General features: G+C 41.6%; 1 protein-coding gene across 1 annotated transcript in view; it reads right to left on the bottom strand.

Annotated features, from left to right (window-relative positions):
* MVD (mevalonate diphosphate decarboxylase) overlaps positions 1–21682 on the bottom strand; it is a 372131-nt gene extending 350449 nt beyond the window's left edge. The window contains exon 1 of the mRNA XM_044081710.1: positions 21498–21682. Within this exon, the coding sequence (XP_043937645.1) occupies positions 21498–21570 (73 nt within the window). The 5' untranslated portion in view covers positions 21571–21682. The remainder of the gene's footprint in view (positions 1–21497) is intronic.
* Between the last annotated feature and the right edge of the window lie 525 nt (positions 21683–22207).

Raw genomic sequence — 22207 nt, 5'->3', positions numbered from 1 at the left:
ACCTAGGACATGGAGTGGGGAGTGGTAAGATAAGGCCAGAACCTGCCAAAGTGGAGGCCATTCAGGTATGGCCTGCACCTGTTACCAAAAAGCAGGTGAAGGCATTTTTAGGGACAGCAGGGTACTACAGAAAGTTCATCCCCAGTTATAGTACCATAGCTGCTCCCCACAAAGACCTGACAAGGAAGAAAAAGCCAGATAAGGTAGTGTGGACCCCAGCATGTGAGCAGGCATTCCAGAAGTTTAAAGATGCTTTGGGAGGACACGCTGTGTTAGCCAGTCCAGGTTACAGCAAATAATTTGTTGTGCAGGTGGATGTTTCGAACCAGGGGGTGGGGGCTGTACTTAGCCAGATTTCTTCAGAGGGAGAAGAGCAGCCAGTGGTTTATCTCAGTTGTAGACTCCAACCCAGGGAGGAATGCTATGCAGCTGTAGAAAAGGAATGTCTAGCCATAGTGTGGGCACTGCAGAAACTTCAGCCTTATCTGTATGGAAGAAAATTCACTGTTATGACAGATCACAACCCCTAACATGGTTAAACAGAGCCAGCCAGCAAAATGCCAAGTTGCTAAGATGGAGCCTGGGGTTGCAAGCATATGATATGCCCGTGCAGCACCGCAGTGTGGATTAGCAATGCCAATGCAGATGGGCTCTCAAGACAGGGAACGGAGTAAGGTTTACTCAGATAAACCTAACTCCTTCAAACAGCGCTTCTCCAGGGTCACTTGAAAACCTCGCTTGAGTTCTTCGGGAGGGGGGGGGGAATATGTGAAGTTTGGGTGAAGATATGTGGAGGCTGACAACCTAGCCAGATAGAAGTCATCTGTAAATATTAATGTAAACCACAGGCTTGTTGTCTTAAATGGTAAAAATAGTATTACATGTGGAACTGGAAAAAAGGTAACAGTGCACTCTACTGACCAAGTAAAGCATGTGTAATGTGAACCAGGAATGTGATTTTAAAAACAGAAAGAATCAGAGAGCATTTGTCTTGACCATCCAACTCTCCAGCACTGTCTTGCTCTATGCGTATGTGTAAGTTTATCTTAGACTTGTGTTTTTCTCTTAGAAATAGCTAGAAACTAGAAATATTAGACTAAGTGTTTTTCTGTGATATCAGAGCTGTACTACTGAATTATTTTAAGTATTTCTCTGTGATCTCTGAACTCTTGACTAGCACTGTGTAGTAAAAAGTATTGTCTTGTGTTTTTAACTATTTGTTATTGAATATTTTTAAACCCTTCCAACTGTGGCTGTTTTTGTAGAGATAATTTAAGCTCTTTAGAGCACTTGCATGCCTTTGGTAAAATTGCACAAAGCCACTTCAATAGTTTCAGTACTGGGCTATACTATCAATTGGATAATAATATTGTACAGTAATAATTGGACACCCTTTTAAGGGCCTTTGAGTAGCTGATAAATATTAGTGGGTGGTGGCAGCTGGTACTACCATATAGTCTGGGAAAAGGGGGCACAGCTGGAGAACCTGTGCCAGCCTTCCCCAGTAGTGTATGTGTGGTTGTATAAGCTCTTCACAAAGTGTGTGTGTGTGTGTGTGTGTGTGTGTGTGTGTGTGTGTGTGTGTGTGTGTGTGTGTGTGTGTGTGTCAGCTACTTGGACAGGGACATGAAGCACTGGTTGGACAGAGAGGGTGCTGGAGGTATTAGCTTGCCCACTAGGCTGAGATCTGGACCCTATAGCTGTGCCAGTGGGGAGTCTTATTGGGGATCTGGAGAGCAAAGGTGCGACCAGCCCCGGACTGACTGTGATCTCCGTGTGCTCTTAAGGGAAATTGCACTTCACTGTGTGTATTTGTTATCCTTTCCTCCTATATGAGACACCCCTCACTGGTGTTAGTGGTGAGGATTGAGGCTCCTTGATTGCTGGGCCAGGGCACGGGCATCATACAGTCTGCCTGGGTACACACATGCCATCAATTAAAGAGACTCTTATTAACCCCAAATAAAGTTCAGCTGTTCTAGTAAGATTTTCCTTACATTTACTCAATTGCTTGCTACAGCAAAAGTCATGGTTCACAACTCAGTTGCCTGCTACAGCAAAAGCCATAGTTTGTAGACAGCTTACAAAGCATCAAATGGATCTCATTGTTGAAAGGTATCAGTCAGGAGAAGGGTACAAAAAAGTCCACAGCATTGGATATACCATGGAACACAGTGAAAATGGTCATCAAAAAAGTGGAGAAAATATGGAACAACAGTGACATTGCAAAGAACTGGACATCCCTCCAAAATTGATGAAAAGACAAGATGAAAACTAGTCAGTGAGGCTGGAAAGAGACCTACAGCAGCAATGAAGGAGCTGCAGGAATTTCTGGCAAGTACTGGTTGTGTATTACGTGACAACAATCTAACATATTCTCCATATGTCTGGGCTATGGGGTAGGGTTGCAAGACGAAAGCCTTTTCTTACACAGAAAAGCATCAAGGCCCAGCTAAAATCTGCAAAACAATACATCAAGTCTCCCAAAAGCATGTGGGAAAATGTGTTATGCTCTGATGAGATCAAGGCTGAACTTTTTGGCCACAATTCCAAAAGGTACATTTTATGCAAAAACAACACTTGGCATCACAAAAGAACACCATCCCAACAGTGAAGCATGGTGGTGGCAGTATCATGCTTTGGGGTTGCTTTTCTTCAGCTGGAACTGAGGCTTTAGTCAAGGTGGAGGGAATTATGAACAGTTCCAAATACCAGTCACTTGTGGCCCAAAACCTTCAGGCGTCTGCTAGAAAGCTGAAAAGGAATTTCACCTTTCAACACAACAATGACCCCAAGCATACATCCAAATCAACAAAAGAATGGCTTCACCAGAAGAAAATTAAAGTTTTGGAATGGCCCAGTCAGAACCCAGACCTAAATCCAATAGAAAATCTGTGGGGTGACATGAAGGGGGCTGTGCACAAGAGATGCCCTCTCAATCAGACAGCTTTGGAGCGTTTTGCAAGGAAGAGTGGGCAAATATTGCCAAGTCAAGACGTGCAATGCTGATAGACTCCTACCCAAGAAGACTGAATGTTGTAATTAAATCAAAAGGTGCTTCAGAAAAGTATTAGTTTAAGGGTGTGAACACTTATGGAACCAGCTTATTGTAGGTTTTTATTTGTTATATTTTTCTCCTAACAGATTTGTTTTTCAATTGAATTTTACAGGTTATAGGTCACATTAAAGGTGGGAAAAATTTTAAAATGATTTATTGTGGTCTCATGTTTTATATCACAAAACCTGGCATTTTAACAAAGGTATGTAAGCTTTTTATATCCACTGTAGCACACTCACAGTATATGACTAAAAGGAAATACTACAAAGCAAAAGAAAAAGTACATTGAACAAACAGAAGTAATAGCACAACTCAACACTGTCACATCAGGCAGTGACTTGTCCATTACGTTTGAGTCTTCACAACAAAACATGTATAGCAATATGAAACACAAGGAAAGAAAAATATTCCAAAGAAAACTTGAGGACTGAAGAATGGATACAAATCATCTTGTTTTCTTAAAATGGCAAAGTTACTCTTTACTAAATGGAAAGATTCAAGTTGCTCAACAAATGTTTAAACTAACACAATATATAACAGTACGGTTAGTATACAGTTTTTTATCAGACAAAATGTACTAAACATCCCCTTACTAGCTTTGCTGCAGCTTCTAAAGACTATGAAGAGACAATGTTCAAAAGATCAGAGAGGACTAAGAAACGGTACGATGATATTAAATGTAAACAACCTGTCTCTAGAAAACATATGTACAATTTTAAGTAAGAACTAAATTAGATAGAAGGCATAATGTTACATGCTGTTAAACTGAAAACAAAACAGGTTCATTGTTTCCTTCTTCTGCCAAGCAAATACACTATAATGTAATGTTCAGAAGCTTGAAGGCAAAAAGTGAGCATTTCAGTCCTTTGAGAACATGGTAATGGTGATTAGGGCAAAGGTCATGGAATGCAAACCTTATCACTTGGTGCAAGACATTTTAAATCTTACTGTAATTTCTTATACGATTCACAGCAAGTAGTAATTAAGTCTCATGACCATTTACACTTTGCCATTATCCAACCTCAGGCCATACCCCCTTTCTGTAGGAGGGCTAGCCAGACAAACCAAGGTGAATTTGCAGGTACCCATCCAATTATCTAGGTTCTGTTTGAGGGCTGGTAGTGTATCGCCTTGCTTAATCTGCAGGGGCAGTCTGTTCCAGACATAGGGGAGGCACTATGTGATGAATCTCTCGTCGCTGTTTTATTTATCTGCTGATGAAGATTTAGGCCCCTGGTTCTGGTATTTGTGCAACTATTAAACCTGCAGAGATACAGGAGACCAAGGACAGCTGGAGCTTTAATGGCACATATCAGTCTAAAATATACTGAATAAAGAAACAGTGCTTTCAGCCTCTTGTGGTAGCCCAAGGTCTTTAAGCCTGTAATTTACTTGGTTAGAAACCTCTGGGGTCTTTCTATTTTGACAAGTCTAGTGAGGTACAGCTCAAAGGAGATGTACTCAAACATTGGCCTAATCGATGCTGAATATAAGGGAACAAAGACTATTTTTTTTTTAGATCTGGATGATATTCCTTTGTTAATTAGATGCCAAGGACAAGGATTTCCTGAATACTGTCACAAAATTATCAACCCAGGCTCAAAGGTCCCTAACTACATTTTCAAGTGTGGCACTGTTTACGCTGGAATGCTGAGAAGTGGGATTTAAACCCATTTTATGTACATTATATATTTATGAGAGTGAGGTCTTCCTGAAGTACTAGAGGGCGACTTGACAATACCTCACAGTTTGCAGTTGTCTGCATACTCAGTTAGCCAGAGGTCCTGATTTCCAGTATGGAGACTATAAAAGCAAATGCCAATAAGGAGGTTATCTCAACACTGAGCCCAAGGTGGCACCAGGGTGTAGGTTCTATCTTTTAGCATGTCTGCTATCCATCTTACCACACAGCTATCAATTTTTGAAACATTAAGCTGACTTGCAATGCCAGCATGGAGTATGTTATTAAATGCCTTGGCCAGGTCGAGATATGTTGTGTGAAAAGCATGACTACTGTGTAACCAGATTCATTAGACATGATCTGCCCTTGACAAAGTCAAACTACTGAGGGTCAAGCTTAATGAGATTTCGGATATCAAGTTTATGAGGTCAGTTACAATACATTAAATAGCTTTACAGAACAGGCTTTTCAAGATGACTGTTCTAGAATTCCCTGGGTCAGTGAAAAAGATATATTTATGGAGCAGCAACACCACTGCAGTGCATCAAACTTCAGGGACAAAACCTGTAGCTAAACTTAGGTTCAACACTTATTAACCATTTGGATATATTGTCAGATGCCACAGAAGAAGTGTTTTTAGTCTTAAACATCACCTTCAGCACATCTTCCCTTGTGATGATGGGGGTGTTTGTAAGGGATTCAGGGATTTGGTACTCTGAATAGAAGTTTCTGGGGTAAAGTTAACACAAAATGCATTTGCTAGTTTGTTAGTAACGTCTGGGGTCTGAACAGGAGTACCATTTTGATAATTTCGAGGACTATTGGGTGTTATTTCTTAGCTTCCTAACATAACTACAGATGGACTTATAATTGTCATTATCTGCAGATACTAACCTAAGTTAATGAGATGTTTCAGCAGACCTAATAGCATTTTCATGTTCTCAGTAATATGTCTAATACTAAGCTTGGTATAAGTGTTTTTGGATCTGCTGCATTTTTTTTCTTTTGTTATAACGTTTAAATAATGCTAGGCAACCACCAGGATGGCTTGTTTTTGAGTTTATACTGTGCACTCTGGTTGAGAAGGTCAATAAGTATTTATCTGAAGCTACCTGCAGCTTCAAAATTATACTGTATGGAGTGAATTTTGAAATCTTGTTATAGAATTTGATGATGAGGCTAGTATGTTTAAAGTCCTTGAATTCTGAGATATTTGATACAGGGGCTTGAGAGATTTTCAAGGTGAAATTTACAAGTTCATAGTCTAATCTAACCAGGAAAGGTGACAGTAGTGTAGCTAGGGTGGGCTGAAGGGGCCAACTGCCCTGGACACAAAGTGTTAGGTGGTGGGATCAGCCAATCCAGATCAATCTTTAGTCCATACCAGCTTTTAAAAGTTGGTATTCAATTTGCTATCAAACCTGAGTGCTGCAGCATTCAGTGTTTGGTCTAAACTGTAGTAACTACTTGCTAAATCTGTTGCAAGGTATTTGCTACAGTTTCAAAGTAAAAAAAAAATCTCTTTTTTTTTTGTTAGATAAAACTGGAGTGCTGTACCACTCCACGTGGTGTATAAACTGTAGCAACTACTCATTACATTTGTAACAAGCAGTTTGCTACAGTTTAAAATAAAACAAAAGTTATGTACTCATTCTGGATTCTGACACCACCTTAGGAAGGAAAAAAGGGTTGGTTTGTAATGTTACCCTATCCCTATGAAAATCAAGTAAGGAGGCTTAGAGAACAATGGCTGAAGTTTTGAAATTCTTCTAGCAGAGGTAATGGACACTAAAGATAGTTTTCCAGGTCAGAAATTTAAAATCACATTTTGCTGCTGGTTTCAAAGGGGAATGAATTAAGGCCTGCACTACCAAATTTAAGTCCCATGGTGGAGTAGGGTCTTTATAAGGGGGGTCTCAACAGGACAGTGGCTCTCAAAAACACCTTACAAAACTTAGATGAAGCAGGGAAGAATTCTCAAATCCAATATGAAAGTTAAGAGATTGCTACTAACTAAGCTCTAATGGTACAGGAGCTAGCACCTTCATTAAAAATTGCTGCCAAAATTCAAGAACACTTTGGACAAGGACTGAGAAATATGCCTCTGATGTGCCCAAAAAGACAAACTTTTTCCATTTACTTCTGTAATGTTTTCTTCTAGAAGCTTTATGGGAAGATAAAAGTATATGAAGGACAGGAGAAGAGAGCATCAGTTGTCTGGCTGTTAAAGGAAGTGGAGAAACCACACTGTTAGCTTGAGGTTTGAGATGTCCAGATGAATCATGCCTGTCAGGTAAGGCAGGAGGTCTGGAATCACATCTAGACTCCAAGGTGGGTAAAGAAGATGAGGCCAAAGAAAGGGAACAAAATCTGCCGAAGCCACTAAGATGCAATGAAAATGACTTTGCTCTTCAAGCGGGCAGTTTTCTGCAGAAATTTGGGGAATAGGGGGATAGGCATATATGAGACTGGGGCCAATTGTGGAGCAGAGTGTCCCTAGGTGATTCCCCTGGTGGGAAAATCATGGCAAAGAAGCTGCTGCAGTTTTTGTTTAGGGGAGATGCAAAAAGAACATAGCAAGGCGGCTCCACTGATGGAAAATCATTTCTGCCACTTCCATGTTAAAAGACCACTCGTGAAGTAGTAGAATGGACCTCCTCACTTTGTCTGCTATCACGATGGACTTCCTCAGAATGTGTGTTGCTATCAGAAAGCATTTGGAAGAGATCACCCATTGCCACACTCCGAAGACTTCTTGACACAAGGGGTAAGACCTGGCTCCTCCTCGTTTGTTGATGTACCACACTACTGACATGTTGTCCTTCTGAACTGCAACTGTCCCAAAAGGAGAGAGTCTTGGAAGGCCTGCAATGCTAAGAGCACTGCTGTCATTTACAGAACAATGATATGTGTATTGACCTCTTCAGGGGACCAAGTGCCTTGGAGCATTTTCCCCAAGAAGTGCCCCCTCCACCCAATCTGGAATGTGTTTGTGGTCACTATGGCCTTGGGCGGAGAAAGAATGAAATGACAGCCTTGTAGAACCTGATCTGATTGAATCCACCATCAAAGGTATCTTTTGCATGCATGAGTGATTCTTATTTGAGCCGACGTGTTGATAAAGAATCAACCACTGTATTGCTAGCATCCATTGAAGAATTCTAATGTGAAATCTTGCTAGACGAACTAAAATTATGGCTGCTGACATTGATCCTACGGTTTGAAAAATCAATCAGACTGAGATTGTGGTACTGTGAATTACCTTCCTGACCTGTGATCTGAGAGTCTGCACTCTTAACAGAGAAAGAAAAGCTGTCACTGATACAGTGCTGGAAACTGCTCCTATGAATTCCAATCTCTGGGATGGTTCTAACAGACACTTGTTGTAATTTATGGTTATTTCCAGATGGAAGCAAGTCTGGAATACCTGATCTCTCCTCTTATTAGTAGATGCCTGGTTGGGGCGATAATCAGCTAGTCGTCTAAATACAGAAACACTCAGAATCCCTGCAGTCTCAAGTTAGCTGCTGCCAGTTCCATGCATTTGGTGAGCACCTTGGGTGCTGTGGCTAAAGGGCAGTGCTCTGAACAGTTAATGACTGGCTGCCAGCTGGAAGCATAAATACCTTCTAGACTATCTGTTCATTTTTATGTGATAGACCTTCAGAATACATACTATCGAGTACATCCAGTTGTCCTTGCACAAAAAGGGCAGAATGGACTGAACCATGGTCATCTGAAACTTTGGGTGTCGAACTGACTTGTTCAAGTTGCTGAGATCCAAAAATTGTCTCTATATTATATGAATGAAGTTTTATAACTTCGAATACCATATGATCAACACCATATGGTTGAAGTTATAAAACTTTTAACAGTTAAAAAAAAAGCAACCTAACAAGTTAAAGCAGGGGGGCAAGCCTCCCTGCACCCCCAACACCCCCCGCTTTTTAAATATACCAACTCCAAGATTGCACTACAGTACAGTAAAGGAAAATCTACAACCTTAGTTGCCTACAACCCTTAGTTTAGGGTTTGTTCTTTTATTTTATTTGTTTTATATATTCAAAGTTTTATAACTTCAACCATATGGTGTTGATCATATGGTATTCAAAGTTATAGACTTCAAGTATATAATATAGACCCCAAAAATCAGTCCCCAGTTTTCTTTGGCAGTGAAAAGAATCTTGAGTTAGTTCTGGATGCTATCTGATCTGGTGGGACCTTTCGGATGACTCTCTTTCTAGCAGCCTTCGTATTTCTAGTGCTACTGCTTTCCTCTGACTGGTGGAACATCAGGAAACTTGCATGAAAATGCAGGTGGAAGAGAAAAGGGAATTATATAACCTCTGGAAATAATCCCCTGCACCCACAAATCTTTTGTGAGGTCTAGCCAAGCTCTCTGGTGCAGGGATAAATTACCCCTGCTTGCCTCGAAGGGGCACAATTGGGCCTCTATTCAGGAGCGATGATAGGGGCTGTCAGAGAAAGAATTGCTAGACCCTTGGTTGTGCAGGCCTCCCCTGCCACATGGGTGTTGTCTTCTATTTGAGTTCCTGCCTCTGCCACTGGGGGAACTATCTCCATATGGATCTTGGAAAGGACCCTGGGATTTCTTGAACCAAATTTTTCATACAACTCATCAGTTCCTGGAGAAGGTCCTTTGAGGGGTCGAAAAACATATTCCCACAGCAGAGAGGGTCTTTCTATCTTTTTCGCACCTGGAGGGTGTGTTCTTCACTTTGGGGCTGAATAAGGAGGATCCATCAAAGGAAGCATTGACAAAAGAGGACTTGAAGGGCTCCATAAAGTCGCACAAGTGCATCCAAGCATGCCTCCTAAAGCAAATGCCTGAACCTGCTACCCCTGAGGTACCCTCAGCTGCGTGAAAGATGAGCTTCATGGATGAATTAGAAATGGACTGTAGGGTCACTAACTTTGAAGCCACAGAAGCTGGAGTCTCAGCAGGAGTGGTCCCAGAAAGGGATTTTGACAGTCCCTTTATCAAGTCCTTTTGCAGTCTGGTAAAATGTGCCAGGTAGTTCATCAATCTAAAGGCGAAGGCCACTGAAGAATACACATGCTTCCCAAACCTCTCCAAAGCCCTAGATTCTCTGTTAGTGGCATGAACACAGGAACTCCGCCCTGCAAGTTCCTTCTTGGTGGCCACTGCCATGGCCATAGCATCTACAGATGCTCCCTTGCTCCAAAACCTCCTTCCTACAGGTGGTGCCCAAATCCAATCAGGTTTTTTGGGGACTGGTTCAACTGTGTCAGGCTCCTTCCATGCCGGCCCAGAGATCAAGTCAATGAGCTCATCAGTTGGCAATGTTACCCAGAAGATAGATGGCCAGACCCAAATGCCTCCAGAATCCCTCCTCTTCATCAAAGTCAGTATCATCAGTGAAGGATTCCTGTGGGGAATCTAAGTGCCTCCTTTTGCACTTCCTCTTCCTAGGAACTTCTCTGGTGGGATGCTCCGGAGAAGTATCAGAATAGATGATGATACCCTGCTGGGTAGCCTGGAGACTTTGGTCTGGCCATCCTTGTGGTGTTGAATGTTGAGGCTCTAGGTGCATAAACACACAGGATCCAGAGGGATGATAAAAGGGGGAAGACTGTCCATCCTGCCAAAGCAGACAAAATTCTCTCCAGCACCTCAAAAATGGAACGCTCCGGAAAGAAAGCAGCTGACAGAGCTGAGAAGCCACACTTTTGCCCCATCGGCTCCACCAACCCCAGAGGGCATTCCACTCGAAGTGGAGGTTGGAGCTGAGCTGTCCATTGCTGAAGCTCTGAGGGGCAGAGATAGCTCCAAAACCATCCGGGCCTGAGCACTCAGAGACATCTTCAGAGCTGAAGATGCAAATATCTTTGGATATCATCCGGACAGTCCTGGCAGACATGGTTGTTGGGGCTTTGAAATGGATGGATTGATCAGAGAAGGAGCCAAAACTAGTGGAGTAGTGCAAACTAGGACTTTCTGTTCCGAAGGGGTAGGAGCTGTATAACTCCCATCTGTATCTGCACTGAGAGAATTCTTCAGTCAGATTTCTGGAAGAACAAGAGGAAATTAGTGATGGGGACTTAGGCTGCCAGCATTCTATAAAAGGAGAAGGTACTCTGGAAGGTACTGGATCTATACCAAGTGAATATCTGGTTGTAGGTAAAGGCCTTCAATCTGAAGGGCTTGCATCCAAAGAGGCCTTTGTCGAATCTGACAGCAGTAGAACAGCTGTAGCCTTTAAATCTAATTTATGTTTCTTCTTTGGTGGCTCTGTAGATAAGGGAGTTGAGGATTCTGAATGTCTAAGAGACTTAGTGGAAGGCTCCTTTGATTTTGATTTGGGGGGGGTTAAGCTCCAGCAATAGCCTCAGAGAAGGATGTAAGGAGTAACTTTTTCAAAATAAGATTATGTTTCCTGTCCATAACAGCACACTGATTAAAGTTTTTGGAGTTAGGACAGTCTATCTGAAGATGGTCCAGGCCCAAATAATAAACACAAAGAGTGAGCATCAGACAAGGGCAACTTGTGCCCACACTTTTCACACTTCTTAAAGCCAAACGGGCCTTTTTCCGACATCTTAACACATTAGTTTAATAATAAAAAAAAAAAAACAATAAAAAGGAAGGTCCTTTTTTTTTTTTTTTTTAATAGTGGGGAAAAAGGATGAGAAATACCAATGATGGTACAAAGAATTGCACCAGAAAATGTAAAAGGAAAAGAAATATAAAGAAACAAATACCAACTATGGTTAAAAAAAATACTACACAGAGTGTAAGAAAAGGAAGGATTTACAGTAGATAAAAATGATAAACTATTATAGAAATGTAAAAAAATGCAAACATTTATAGTTATAACCAAATACTTGAGAGCTCAAGGCAACCACGTCTAAACGTGAAAGCACCCCATGAGATCAAAGGTATATTAGGTGTTGGTATATTATGGGCAAGGGAGGAACTTGAGAGTCTTTTGATGGCCAAAAGCTAATGCAATAGCAGAGTCAGATCTGGACCCCAATGTTGAGGAATGAAGGAAAATTGACAAAAATCAGATCGTATTTTTGTTCTTTGTTTTTTTACTATAATCTGCAGAAAGAAGGAAGGGGCAGGGAGCAGAAATGGGACCCAACTGGCTTCTGCATTCATTTAAGTAGCTCCAGGTACTGGATTGTGGATTTTTTTTTTGCTCTTCCACCAAAGAGCTGGGGCAGGTGGGAAAGGGTGTGTAACCGTCTAACCACCCGGTTGGTGTGCCAGTACAAGGAGGGGACCATTTTTTTTTTTGCTCTTTACCTGAAGGACTCAAGGGGTGGGGTGCTAGTTCATGGGACCAGCACAGGGCGCTAGTTGAAACAGCTGTGTCTCTGGAAGGAGGGGAGTAGTACCAGAACAAGAATATTATCACCAAGCATAATTTCGCCTAAGAGCAGGAAGCACAATCAAGACCTGGGGCTGGACTCTCTCTCTCTCTCCAGACCCCAAATAACACTCCACACTGACCAATTTGGAGCACTGTGTCCCTGTTCCAAGCAGCTGACGCACACACTTGGACATTTGATTTTCCACGTACACCTGGGAAAGGCTGGCATATATTTACCAGCTGTGCCCCCACTGCTCAGACTATAAGGAAATTACACTGCCACCAGTCAGCTACTCTAAAGCTTTTACAAGGGTACCCAATTATATTGAGTAAACAATACTAATACAAATAGTAGATTTTGACCAATGCAGCAAGGCTTTCAGATCGGCCACAGTATCACTAAAATATGCATAAGTGCACTTAAGATTTTAAAAGTATTCTCTAAAAGACCAGACACAATGAAAGGTATATAAATATTTAATAATAAACAATAAAATAGAAAACATGAGAATACTGGATATCTAGTCACAATAAACACCAGAGTTTCAATCACAGGTGATATAAAAATAACACAGTTGGACAGATTCACACAGATGCAGACAAACAAATATTTAATTAACTCACTATTATTTTCCTGACTGACTAATGAATCACTGTTCCCTAGTTAAGTTACTTACTACATCAAGGCAAGATGACATGTGTGGTTGTGTGAGATATCTGTGAGATCTTTCCTCTCAGGTTCTGAAACACAAACTGCTGCTGCGAGAGTTCCAAAGTATCTCTCACTAATACCTAAAAAATCATTTCAGTGTTGTTATAGAATGACATCACATCTGGTCACCTGACTCTGGTACAATACACACCCAGAGCTTTGAAAAGATCTGTTGCACCAAATGAAAGTTATAAAACAATTTCAAAAACTTCTACCCTTCCAGGGTAGCAATAAGTTCACCCCTAAAGACAATACAGTAAGATTCCTAGTCCTGATTTTCCCAGACATTTTGTATCTGGCTGCAATCAAACCTGTAAGCTAAAATCTTTATGGCATAAACCAATCCATTTAATTTTCAACCTATTTTTCAAAATTAGCTGGACTGAGATTAATCTCTTCCCTTCCAGAATTCTCTGTTAAAACATATACATTTAATCAATTATAATAATACTGTCTGACATACATGTATGAGTCTTTTCTGTCCAGCAGGACCCACTGTTGATGCATTTTTAACACAAGCATCTCTACAAATCAGTGTGATAATCAAATGACATAAAATTCTTTAAAAACTCCAGCTAGCTATGCTAGGATATGTTACACATGCACTGCCCTACTCTCCCAGGCAGAGAGAGCACTACCTCATATCAGCCCATCTCTCCCCCTTTAAAGAATCAAGCCAGTTTTTCAAGTGATTCTGGAAAAATGCTTGAGAGAAATAGGCCTGTCTAGGAACACATTAACCTATACCCTCTCTTAAAAGCCCCTCTGCACTGGCATTGCTGACCCCACTACAGTGCTGCACTATCATGTCATATGCCTGCAATCCTAGGCTCCACCTTAATAACTTAACATTTTGTTGGCTGACACAATGTAGCCATGTTAAGGAATTTTGGTCTGTAACCACAGTGAATTTCCTTACATGCAGATAGGGCTGATGTTTCTGCAGTGCCCATACTATGGTTAGACATTCTTTTTCTACAGCTGCATAACATTCCTCCCTGGTTTGGGGTCTACAGCTGAAATATACAACTGGCTGCTCTTCTCCCTCTAAGGAAACCTGGTTAGGTGCAGCTCCCACCCCATGGTTTGAAGCATCCACCTGCACAACAAATTATTTGCTGTAATCTGGACTGGCTAACACAGGGGATCCTCCCAAAGGCCCTTTAAACTTTTGAAATGCCTGCCATCCCCTGCAAATACTCAGCACCACGGCCTACCTATCATGGTCAGGCTACATCATGTTAACATGGTATAATTTGTGCCCCTGCCTGAGCACCATAACCTGCTGCCCCACAGCATACTCTTGGACTCGAGCATTTGTGTCATACCAGACCATATTCTGCTGTTGGGCTCCTGCCAGGTTCTCCTGGGCCAAGCCCATGAGCTCCCCAAGCCTTGTCCTGAGGTTTGGGACATATGCCATAACAGAATCCTTGTGGGATTCACACTCAGCCTCCCACTCATCACAAATCAGATCTAAAGGTCCCCTCACTCTATGCCCATACAGCAACTCAAAGGGTAAAAAACATGTGGGGTACTTTTCTGTATGCAAAGAGCAAATGGGGCAAATGTTTATCCCACTCTCTCTTAAACTGGTCTGCAAATGCCTGCTTTATGGTTTTTACTGTAGAGTTTAACCTCTCCACAAGACCATTAGTCTGGGAATGATAAGGGGTGGTCTTTAGGTGCTTCACCCCCCACAGCGCATCCACAGACAAGCCAGCAGGTCTGATATGAAATTGGCACCTCTGTCAGTAAGTATTTCTCTCAGCAAACCTATCCTGCTGAAAATCTCTAACAAAGCATTTGCCACCTTCTCTACCTCAATGCAGGACATAGCCACCGCCTCAGAGTATCTAGTAGCATAATCTACTACCACCAGGATATACTTCTTCCCTGTGGAACTTGGGGTACTCAGAGGTCCCACAATAACTATAGCTACTGTCTGAACAGCTCATCAATCACAGGCAAAAGCATCAAAGGAGCTTTGTCTTTGCCTTGCCTACCTTTTGGCATCCCTTGCAATTCTAGGCCAATAAAAGCTCTGCATAATGCATCTCTTGGTACTCTTTATGCCAATATGACCTGCAAAAGGAATATCATAGGCTATGGCTAGAAGTGCCATACGGTAGGCTCTGGGCACTACCAACTGCTGTATTACCTCACCCTCTAGCCCTCCCTCAGGGGTCCACTCTTTATACAGTAACCCTTTGTTCCAGTGTATAGACTCCCCATTTCCTTGAGAAGCAGGTGCCAACTTAGCTACCTCCCTCAAGCTTCGTAAGGTAGGATCTGAAAGCTGATACTGTCTCAGCTCTATCTTTGTGACCCTTCCCAGCTCCCTTTCCACAGGAAGCTTGATATCTTCAGACAATGGTGCTTCACTGTCAGCCTGGGTACTACACTCACCTCTGTCTTTGCATGTCACCCTGTCCATGGGAACATCAGTACATACCAGCAGCTGTGGCTCACTTTCAGGCTCACTGCTACAGGGTAGCTCCCTCCATGAAACAGACTCATCACCAGCCCCAGCTCCAGGTGTGTGGTCTGTCTGGGTCTCCCCAGGCTACCAGACACACATGCCCGTCTCCAAGCCTGACTGCTTGTAACTGCATGCACACAAGGTACTGCATTATCAGAATCATTCCCTATCAGACATCTGTAGGGTATCCTCAAACACACCTACCTGCTTGCTTCCTTTTCCACCCCCCCAGTCAAGGTGAACCCTAGCCAAAGGTATGTGGAATAGGATCCCTCTTAAACCTCTGACTGGAGTGGACTTCCCAAGCAAGTACTGCTCCTGTTTAACCACTTCAGGCTCCACAATGGTTATGTCAGAGGCTGTGTATCACTTAGCAGTGGCCTGTCTTCAATCCACTAAGACAGGATACAAACTCCAGTGATAATTTGGTACCCCTGTAGTCTCCAGAGAACTTACCACTATCATGCTGTTATTCCCACTTGCTGGTTCTGCTCACCTTTGTTCCCCACCTTGATTCAGTGGACATTTGTATGCTACATAGCCCCTCTAGTTGCATTTAAAACATCTAACCCTTCCTTGTCCCTGGCTGTGTACCTGAATTAGTGGCTTCCCTGTTACGGGAAGACTCTGTTGGGGTGGTTTATGCTGCTCACCATGGGTTTCCTTATATCTATGTGCAGCACTGGGTAACCCCTTTTGTGTAATTGTGCCCTGCTTGCTAAGTAGAGATCCCCTTTTCTTCCCAGCTCATCTACACAGTTATACTCCCAGTCTACCAACCAGATTCTCATGTCCTCAGTGAAAGTGCTAAGGGCTTGTTCCCTCACCAAAAGGTCTGCCAGCCTTTCTAAAGTGGTGACCCAACACCCACCTATGAAAATAACTGCTTAACTCAAATAATCACATACACTTTCATCTGCCTTGCCTCTATATTCACATTTTTTTTTCTGTAAGCTTCAGGTGTTAACTTAAAACATTCTAATAAACATTGTTTAACTTTACCATACCATAAACAATCAGTATCCAGCAATTTAGAAACAGCAGTTACAGCTTTACCATGGAGTAAGGGGGTCAGGAACTGTACCCACAGCCCTTGGTAAACATTATATGGTTTACATACTCTTTCAAATATATGAATTAAACTATCAAAATTATCATCCTCCATAAACTGTGGAAGAAATTTACTAACTTTTATTGCTTCTGTGGTTTGGTTATTCCCTTCCCCATTACCTCCATGACCCTGATGAAGAGTCAGCATCTCCCCCTCATGTTGGTGCTGTTTTTCATTTTCTTTGGCCTCCAAATGATGCAGTGTCTCTGCTAATTCTAAATCCAAGCCTTTGGCCTCCAGTTCAAGTTTCTTTAACTCCAGACAGATTTTTAAGCCCTCTGAGAAAAAGGTGAACTGTCCTGTTTCTGAAGATGGCAGATCCCCATCAGCAGACTGGTTGTCTTCATGGTTGCTAGTCCATGCTGCAGCTGTGACCAAGACTGAGATCCATTCCTCTTTAGTCACACTGGCATGCACCAGTCCTCTGGCTTCACACACCTTGGCCAACTAGTTCTTTGTCAGCTTGACACAATCCTCTGCTGACATCTTTGCGCGTTTTCCCTGACTAAACGAAACTAACAAAAATAAACAAAACTGTTATGAAAATGAAACTCTGTATATTTACTTTATGGCTGCTGAGAGTACACACATCTTCAGGGACAATTGCCCACAGACTACTGAAGTTCAATTAATATCCAACCCAGCTGCCAACAATATGTGACAGGTCCCTATTCCTGGCCAGTAATCAAGCAGCTTCAGTCCTCACCACTGACGCTGGTGAGGGATGGCCACTAGGAACAAAAATGGATTCACACAGTATTTTCGGATGCAGCTCTCTGCACCAAGCACAATTTCCCCTAAGAGCACAAAGCACATGCCATACCTGGGACTGGACTCTCTCACTCTCTCTCTCCAGGCTCCAAACAAGACTCCACACTGACCACTTTGGAGCACTGTGTCCCTGTTGCAAGTAGCTGACACACACACTTGGATATTTGATTTTCACACACACACACACACACACACACACACACACACACACACACACACACACACAAACACAAACACACCTAGGAAAGGCTGGCACAGATTTACCAGCTGTGTCCCCTCTGTCCAGGCTATAAGGTAATCATGCTACTCTACAGCTCTTACAAGGGTACCCATTTATATTGAGTAAAATTAATACTACTACAAATGGCAGAGTTTGACAGATGCAGCAAGGCTTTCAGGAGCGGCCACAGCATCACTAAAATAAGCATAGGTGCTCTTAAGATGTTCAAAGTATAATCTAAAAGACCAGCCATAATGAAAGGTATAAGAACAGTTAATAAATAATAAAACAGAAAACATGAGAATACTGAATATCTAGTTACAATAAACACCAAAGTTTCATCACAGAAGATATAAAAGAATCACAGCTGGATAGATTCACACAGATCCAGAAAAACAATACTTAAATAATCTTACTATATTTTCATGACTAACTAAAGAATTGCTGTTCCCTAGTTAAGTTATTTACTGCAGCAAGGCAAGATGAAGAGTGTAGAGTTGCATTCTACAGCAAGGCAAGATGGTGTGTGTGGTTTTGTGAGATGTCTGAGAGAGATTTTCCTATCAGGTTCCAAAAAACAAAGTGCTGCTGCAAGAGTTCCAGAATATCTCTCACTAATATCTAAAAAAATAATGTTAGTGCTGGTTATAGAATGTCATCACATCTGGTCACCTGACTCTGGTACAATACACATCCAGAGCTTTGCTAAGATCTGTTGTACCATCTGAAAGCTATAAAACAATTTCAAAAACTTCTACCCTTCCAGGGTAACAATTAATTTACCCCTAAGGAAAATACAATAAGATTCCTAATCCTGGTTTTCCCAGACATTTTTGCCTCTGGCTGCAATCAGACTTGTAAGATAAAATCTTTATGGCCTAAATCAACCCATTTAATTTTCAACATATTTTTCAAAATTAGCTGGACTGAGATTAACCTCTTCCCTTCCAGAATTCTCTGTTAAAACATATATATTTAATCAGTTATAATAATACTCTTTGACATATGTGAACATCTCTTTTCTATCCAGCAGGACCTACTGTTGATGCATTTTTAACACAAGCAACTTTACAAATACATTTTAACACAAGCATCTGTACAAATCAGTGTGATAGTCAAATGACATAAAATTCTTTACAAAACTCCAGCTAGCTATGGTGGCATATGTTACACATGCACTGCCCTACTCTCCCTGGCACAGATGGCACAACCTCATATCATTGCACTAGCACCAAAGGTTTTAACTGGTGTACAAAAACCTTGGAATGAGAGGTGCAGACCATCATTTGCAAAGCAAGTTGAACAGTCAAGCATCTCATCCCATGCTGACACATACTTGATGCTCTGGAATGATACCCACTACTTAACCAATTACTGCATCTAATCAGTGTCTGCACCTAGACATCATTCTTGGAGAAGGAATGATTCAACTTTACACCTAGACAAGTCAATTATCTTTTCTTTGTACCGAAGCACTTAAAGAAAAGTTGTAAAATGGGCAGACGAACACTGCATATCACAATTTTTATGATTCAGACACAACACAAATTAAGTAATATTTGATTGCGGAATCCCACCTGTTATCATATAAGTGTCTTGCTGTTTCATGTAATACTAAATGTATCTGTGTGTCATGATAAAATTAAACACATTAAAAATTAGATTAGTCCATAAGGAAAACAGGAAACTGTACTCAATTCATGCTATAGACTACCTCTTTTTTTTTTTAAGTTAATAAAAAGATTCATCATTATCTTCTTTCGGCTGTTCCCGTTAGGGGTCGCCACAGCAGATCACCTGTTTCCATTTCTTCCTGTCCTCTGCATCTTGCTCTGTCACAAAAACCACCTGCATGTCCTCTCTCACCACATCCATAAACCTTATCTTAGGCCTTCCTCTTTTCCTGTTACCTGGTAGCTTCATCCTTAGCATCTTTTTCCCAATATATTCAGCATCCCTTCTCAGCACATGTCCAAACCAACGTAATCGTGCCTCTCTGGCTTTGTCTCCAAACCTTCCAACCTGGGCTGACCCTCTAATATACTTATTCCTAATCCTGTCAACCCTCGTCATGCCCAGTGCAAATCTTAACATCTTTAATTCTGCCACATCCAGCTCTGTCTCCTGCCTTTTTGTCAATGCCACTGTCTCCAACCCACATAACATAGCTGGTCTCACTACCCTCTTGTAGACCTTCCCTTTCACTCTTACAGGTACTCGTCTGTCACAAATCACTCCTGACACTCTTCTCCATCCACTCCATCCTGCCTGTACTCTCTTCTTCACCTCTCTTCCACACTCACCATTACTCTGAACTATTGACCCCAAGTATTTAAACTCATCCACCTTCACCACCTCTACTCCTTGCATCCTCACCATTCCTCTATCCTCCCTCTCATTCACACACATATATTCTGTCTTATTTCTGCTGACCTTCATTCCTCTTCTCCCTAGAGCATATCTCCATCTCTCCAGGGTCTCCTCCACCTGTTCCCTACTCTCACTACAGATCACAATGTCATCTGCAAACATCATAGTCCATGGGGACTCCTGTCTGATCTCATCTGTCAACCTGTCCATCACCTTTGCAAATAAGAAAGGGCTCAGAGGTGATCCTTGATGTAACCCCACCTCCACCTTAAATGCATCCATCACTCCCACCGCAGACCTCACCTCTGTCACACTACCCTCGTACATATCCTGTACCACTCTTACATACTTCTCTGACACTCCTGACTTCCTCATACAATACCACAACTCCTCTCTAGGCACCCTGTCATATGCTTTCTCTAAGTCTACAAAAACACAATGCAACTCCTTCTGACATTCTCTGTACCTTTCCATCAACACTCTCAGAGCAAACATTGCATCTGTAGTGCTCTTTCCCGGCATGAAACCATACTGCTGATCATTAATCATCACGTCCCTAAGTTAATAAAAGATTACGGTTGTTAATTCAAAATTTTCAAAAAGAGCACCATGCTCTGACATGTACTTCAAGCCTAGTTTGTTTAAATGTCCATTTCATTTACTAAATTACATGTTAGAGTTCACTTATCTGCTTCCAATACTCTAAGAAACATCAGCCCACTGTGATCACCAAGAAACGCTTCTTGACTTAGTGCTCCTAGAGTGTGAAACTAAGTTCAGCAGGTCCAGAATCCTTCAACTTTCACTAAGTTTTGTGCTTCTAGTAATACAACTTATGTTAGTGCACTCATCAGAAATTATTTATTTCTTTAGTATTCCCACATTCTAGGAACTGTACCTATACAAAGTCAAAAATAAGTCAGAAGGCTTCAAAGAAGTAACTAAATTTAAACAATGTTCTACATAAAAATGTACAACTGTCTTCACCACTTGTCATATCTCTAAGTCGCTTTTCTGGTCTCAGTGGACCCCTGACTCAAAATAACACTCAAAACTTTCCTGTAAACCTTTGATCAGCATGTTCCTCTAGCAATTAAACTTACCTTGTGTGCTTCTTTTAAATCAACTTTTGGAATAGTGCACTGTCCTAAGTAATAACCTTCAATTTGATTAGCTCTGCTCCCAGGAAAACACACTTAAATCAGCACCCCTTGAATGTCTAATATGATCTATGCTATATGCTTCCAGCAACAAAACCAACTCTCTTAGCCATCATGACAACGTTAATACCAGATCATCCTCCCGCACCACACACATGAACCTATCAGCTCAACAATCCGGGAAGGGTCATATCACGTACAGAAGGACACATTTTAAACAGTGGTACTACAAAATAATAATAAATAAAAAAAAAGATTTACATTAGTATGCATTTTCTGAAAAATGTCTGTAATGCCCGGCACTAGTAGTTTATTACATTAACCATCACTGTCCTATCAGAAATTTAAGGAGAGAGAGAAAAAAATCAAACTAAATTAAGAGACATCCTTCCTTGAGTACCTATGACAGTTGAGGGAGACCCCCCTCCCTCCAAACACACACGTCAACTTAAACCTGCAGGAGCATAGGACTCCACTTCCTCACTAAACTAAGCATTACAGATATAACTACAAAATACACAGTGAAATGCAAATACAATAACAGTTTCAACCAGTTGTAACAATAACTTACAGTACTTAATGACTGCGATGTTGACAGGCGCAGTACAGGTCACTATGATTGCATCGCTTCTATCCTCGGCCATAGCATGCCGTTTTACTAATAACCTATACCTAAAAGATCAAACCACAACTAACACACGAGTACATTACAATCGACCACATTTACAAAAGTCACTGCGTTATGCATCACGCGCTCCCTCTCTATTGGTAACTATAAAGAGGGCCGATGTCATTTTCCCCATTCAGCCCGCGGTTGCCGCCTACTTCTGGCAGTGTAGCCAATAGCATGAATCGAATGACGAGAAACGTTCCCACCCCAGAAGGAAGACCTCTGCTAAGGTAATCAGACCATGGCATTGTGACTCCACCCCTCACTGCAACTGGATGCACGCTGCTTAAGTCCTGAGGCATAGTTATTGTGTTTATTCGTCTGTTTTATGTCGGCTATGTTAGACTAATGTAGAATGAGCTGCCGTCTGACAACACACGAGTTTTTATGATTACTTGACCCCTATCCATCATTTTGCATAACAATCCCTACTTAAGCAATTGTGCTGGTATACCTAAAATTAAGGAGTAATCGGAACTGAACCGCTGTGATTTTAGAACAAGAAATATTTTGCAACTTTCCTCTTTTTCCCAAAATAACGATTCAATACCTGAATTACCTTAACACACGAAACAATATTATACAACATCAGTATTTTATTTTGCTGAAAA

The sequence above is a fragment of the Protopterus annectens genome, chromosome 8.part1 (assembly GCF_019279795.1).
Source record: "Protopterus annectens isolate FY-2018-M chromosome 8.part1, PAN1.0, whole genome shotgun sequence".
Classification (NCBI taxonomy): domain Eukaryota; kingdom Metazoa; phylum Chordata; order Ceratodontiformes; family Protopteridae; genus Protopterus; species Protopterus annectens.
This window is presented reverse-complemented; position numbering and strand designations above follow the sequence as displayed.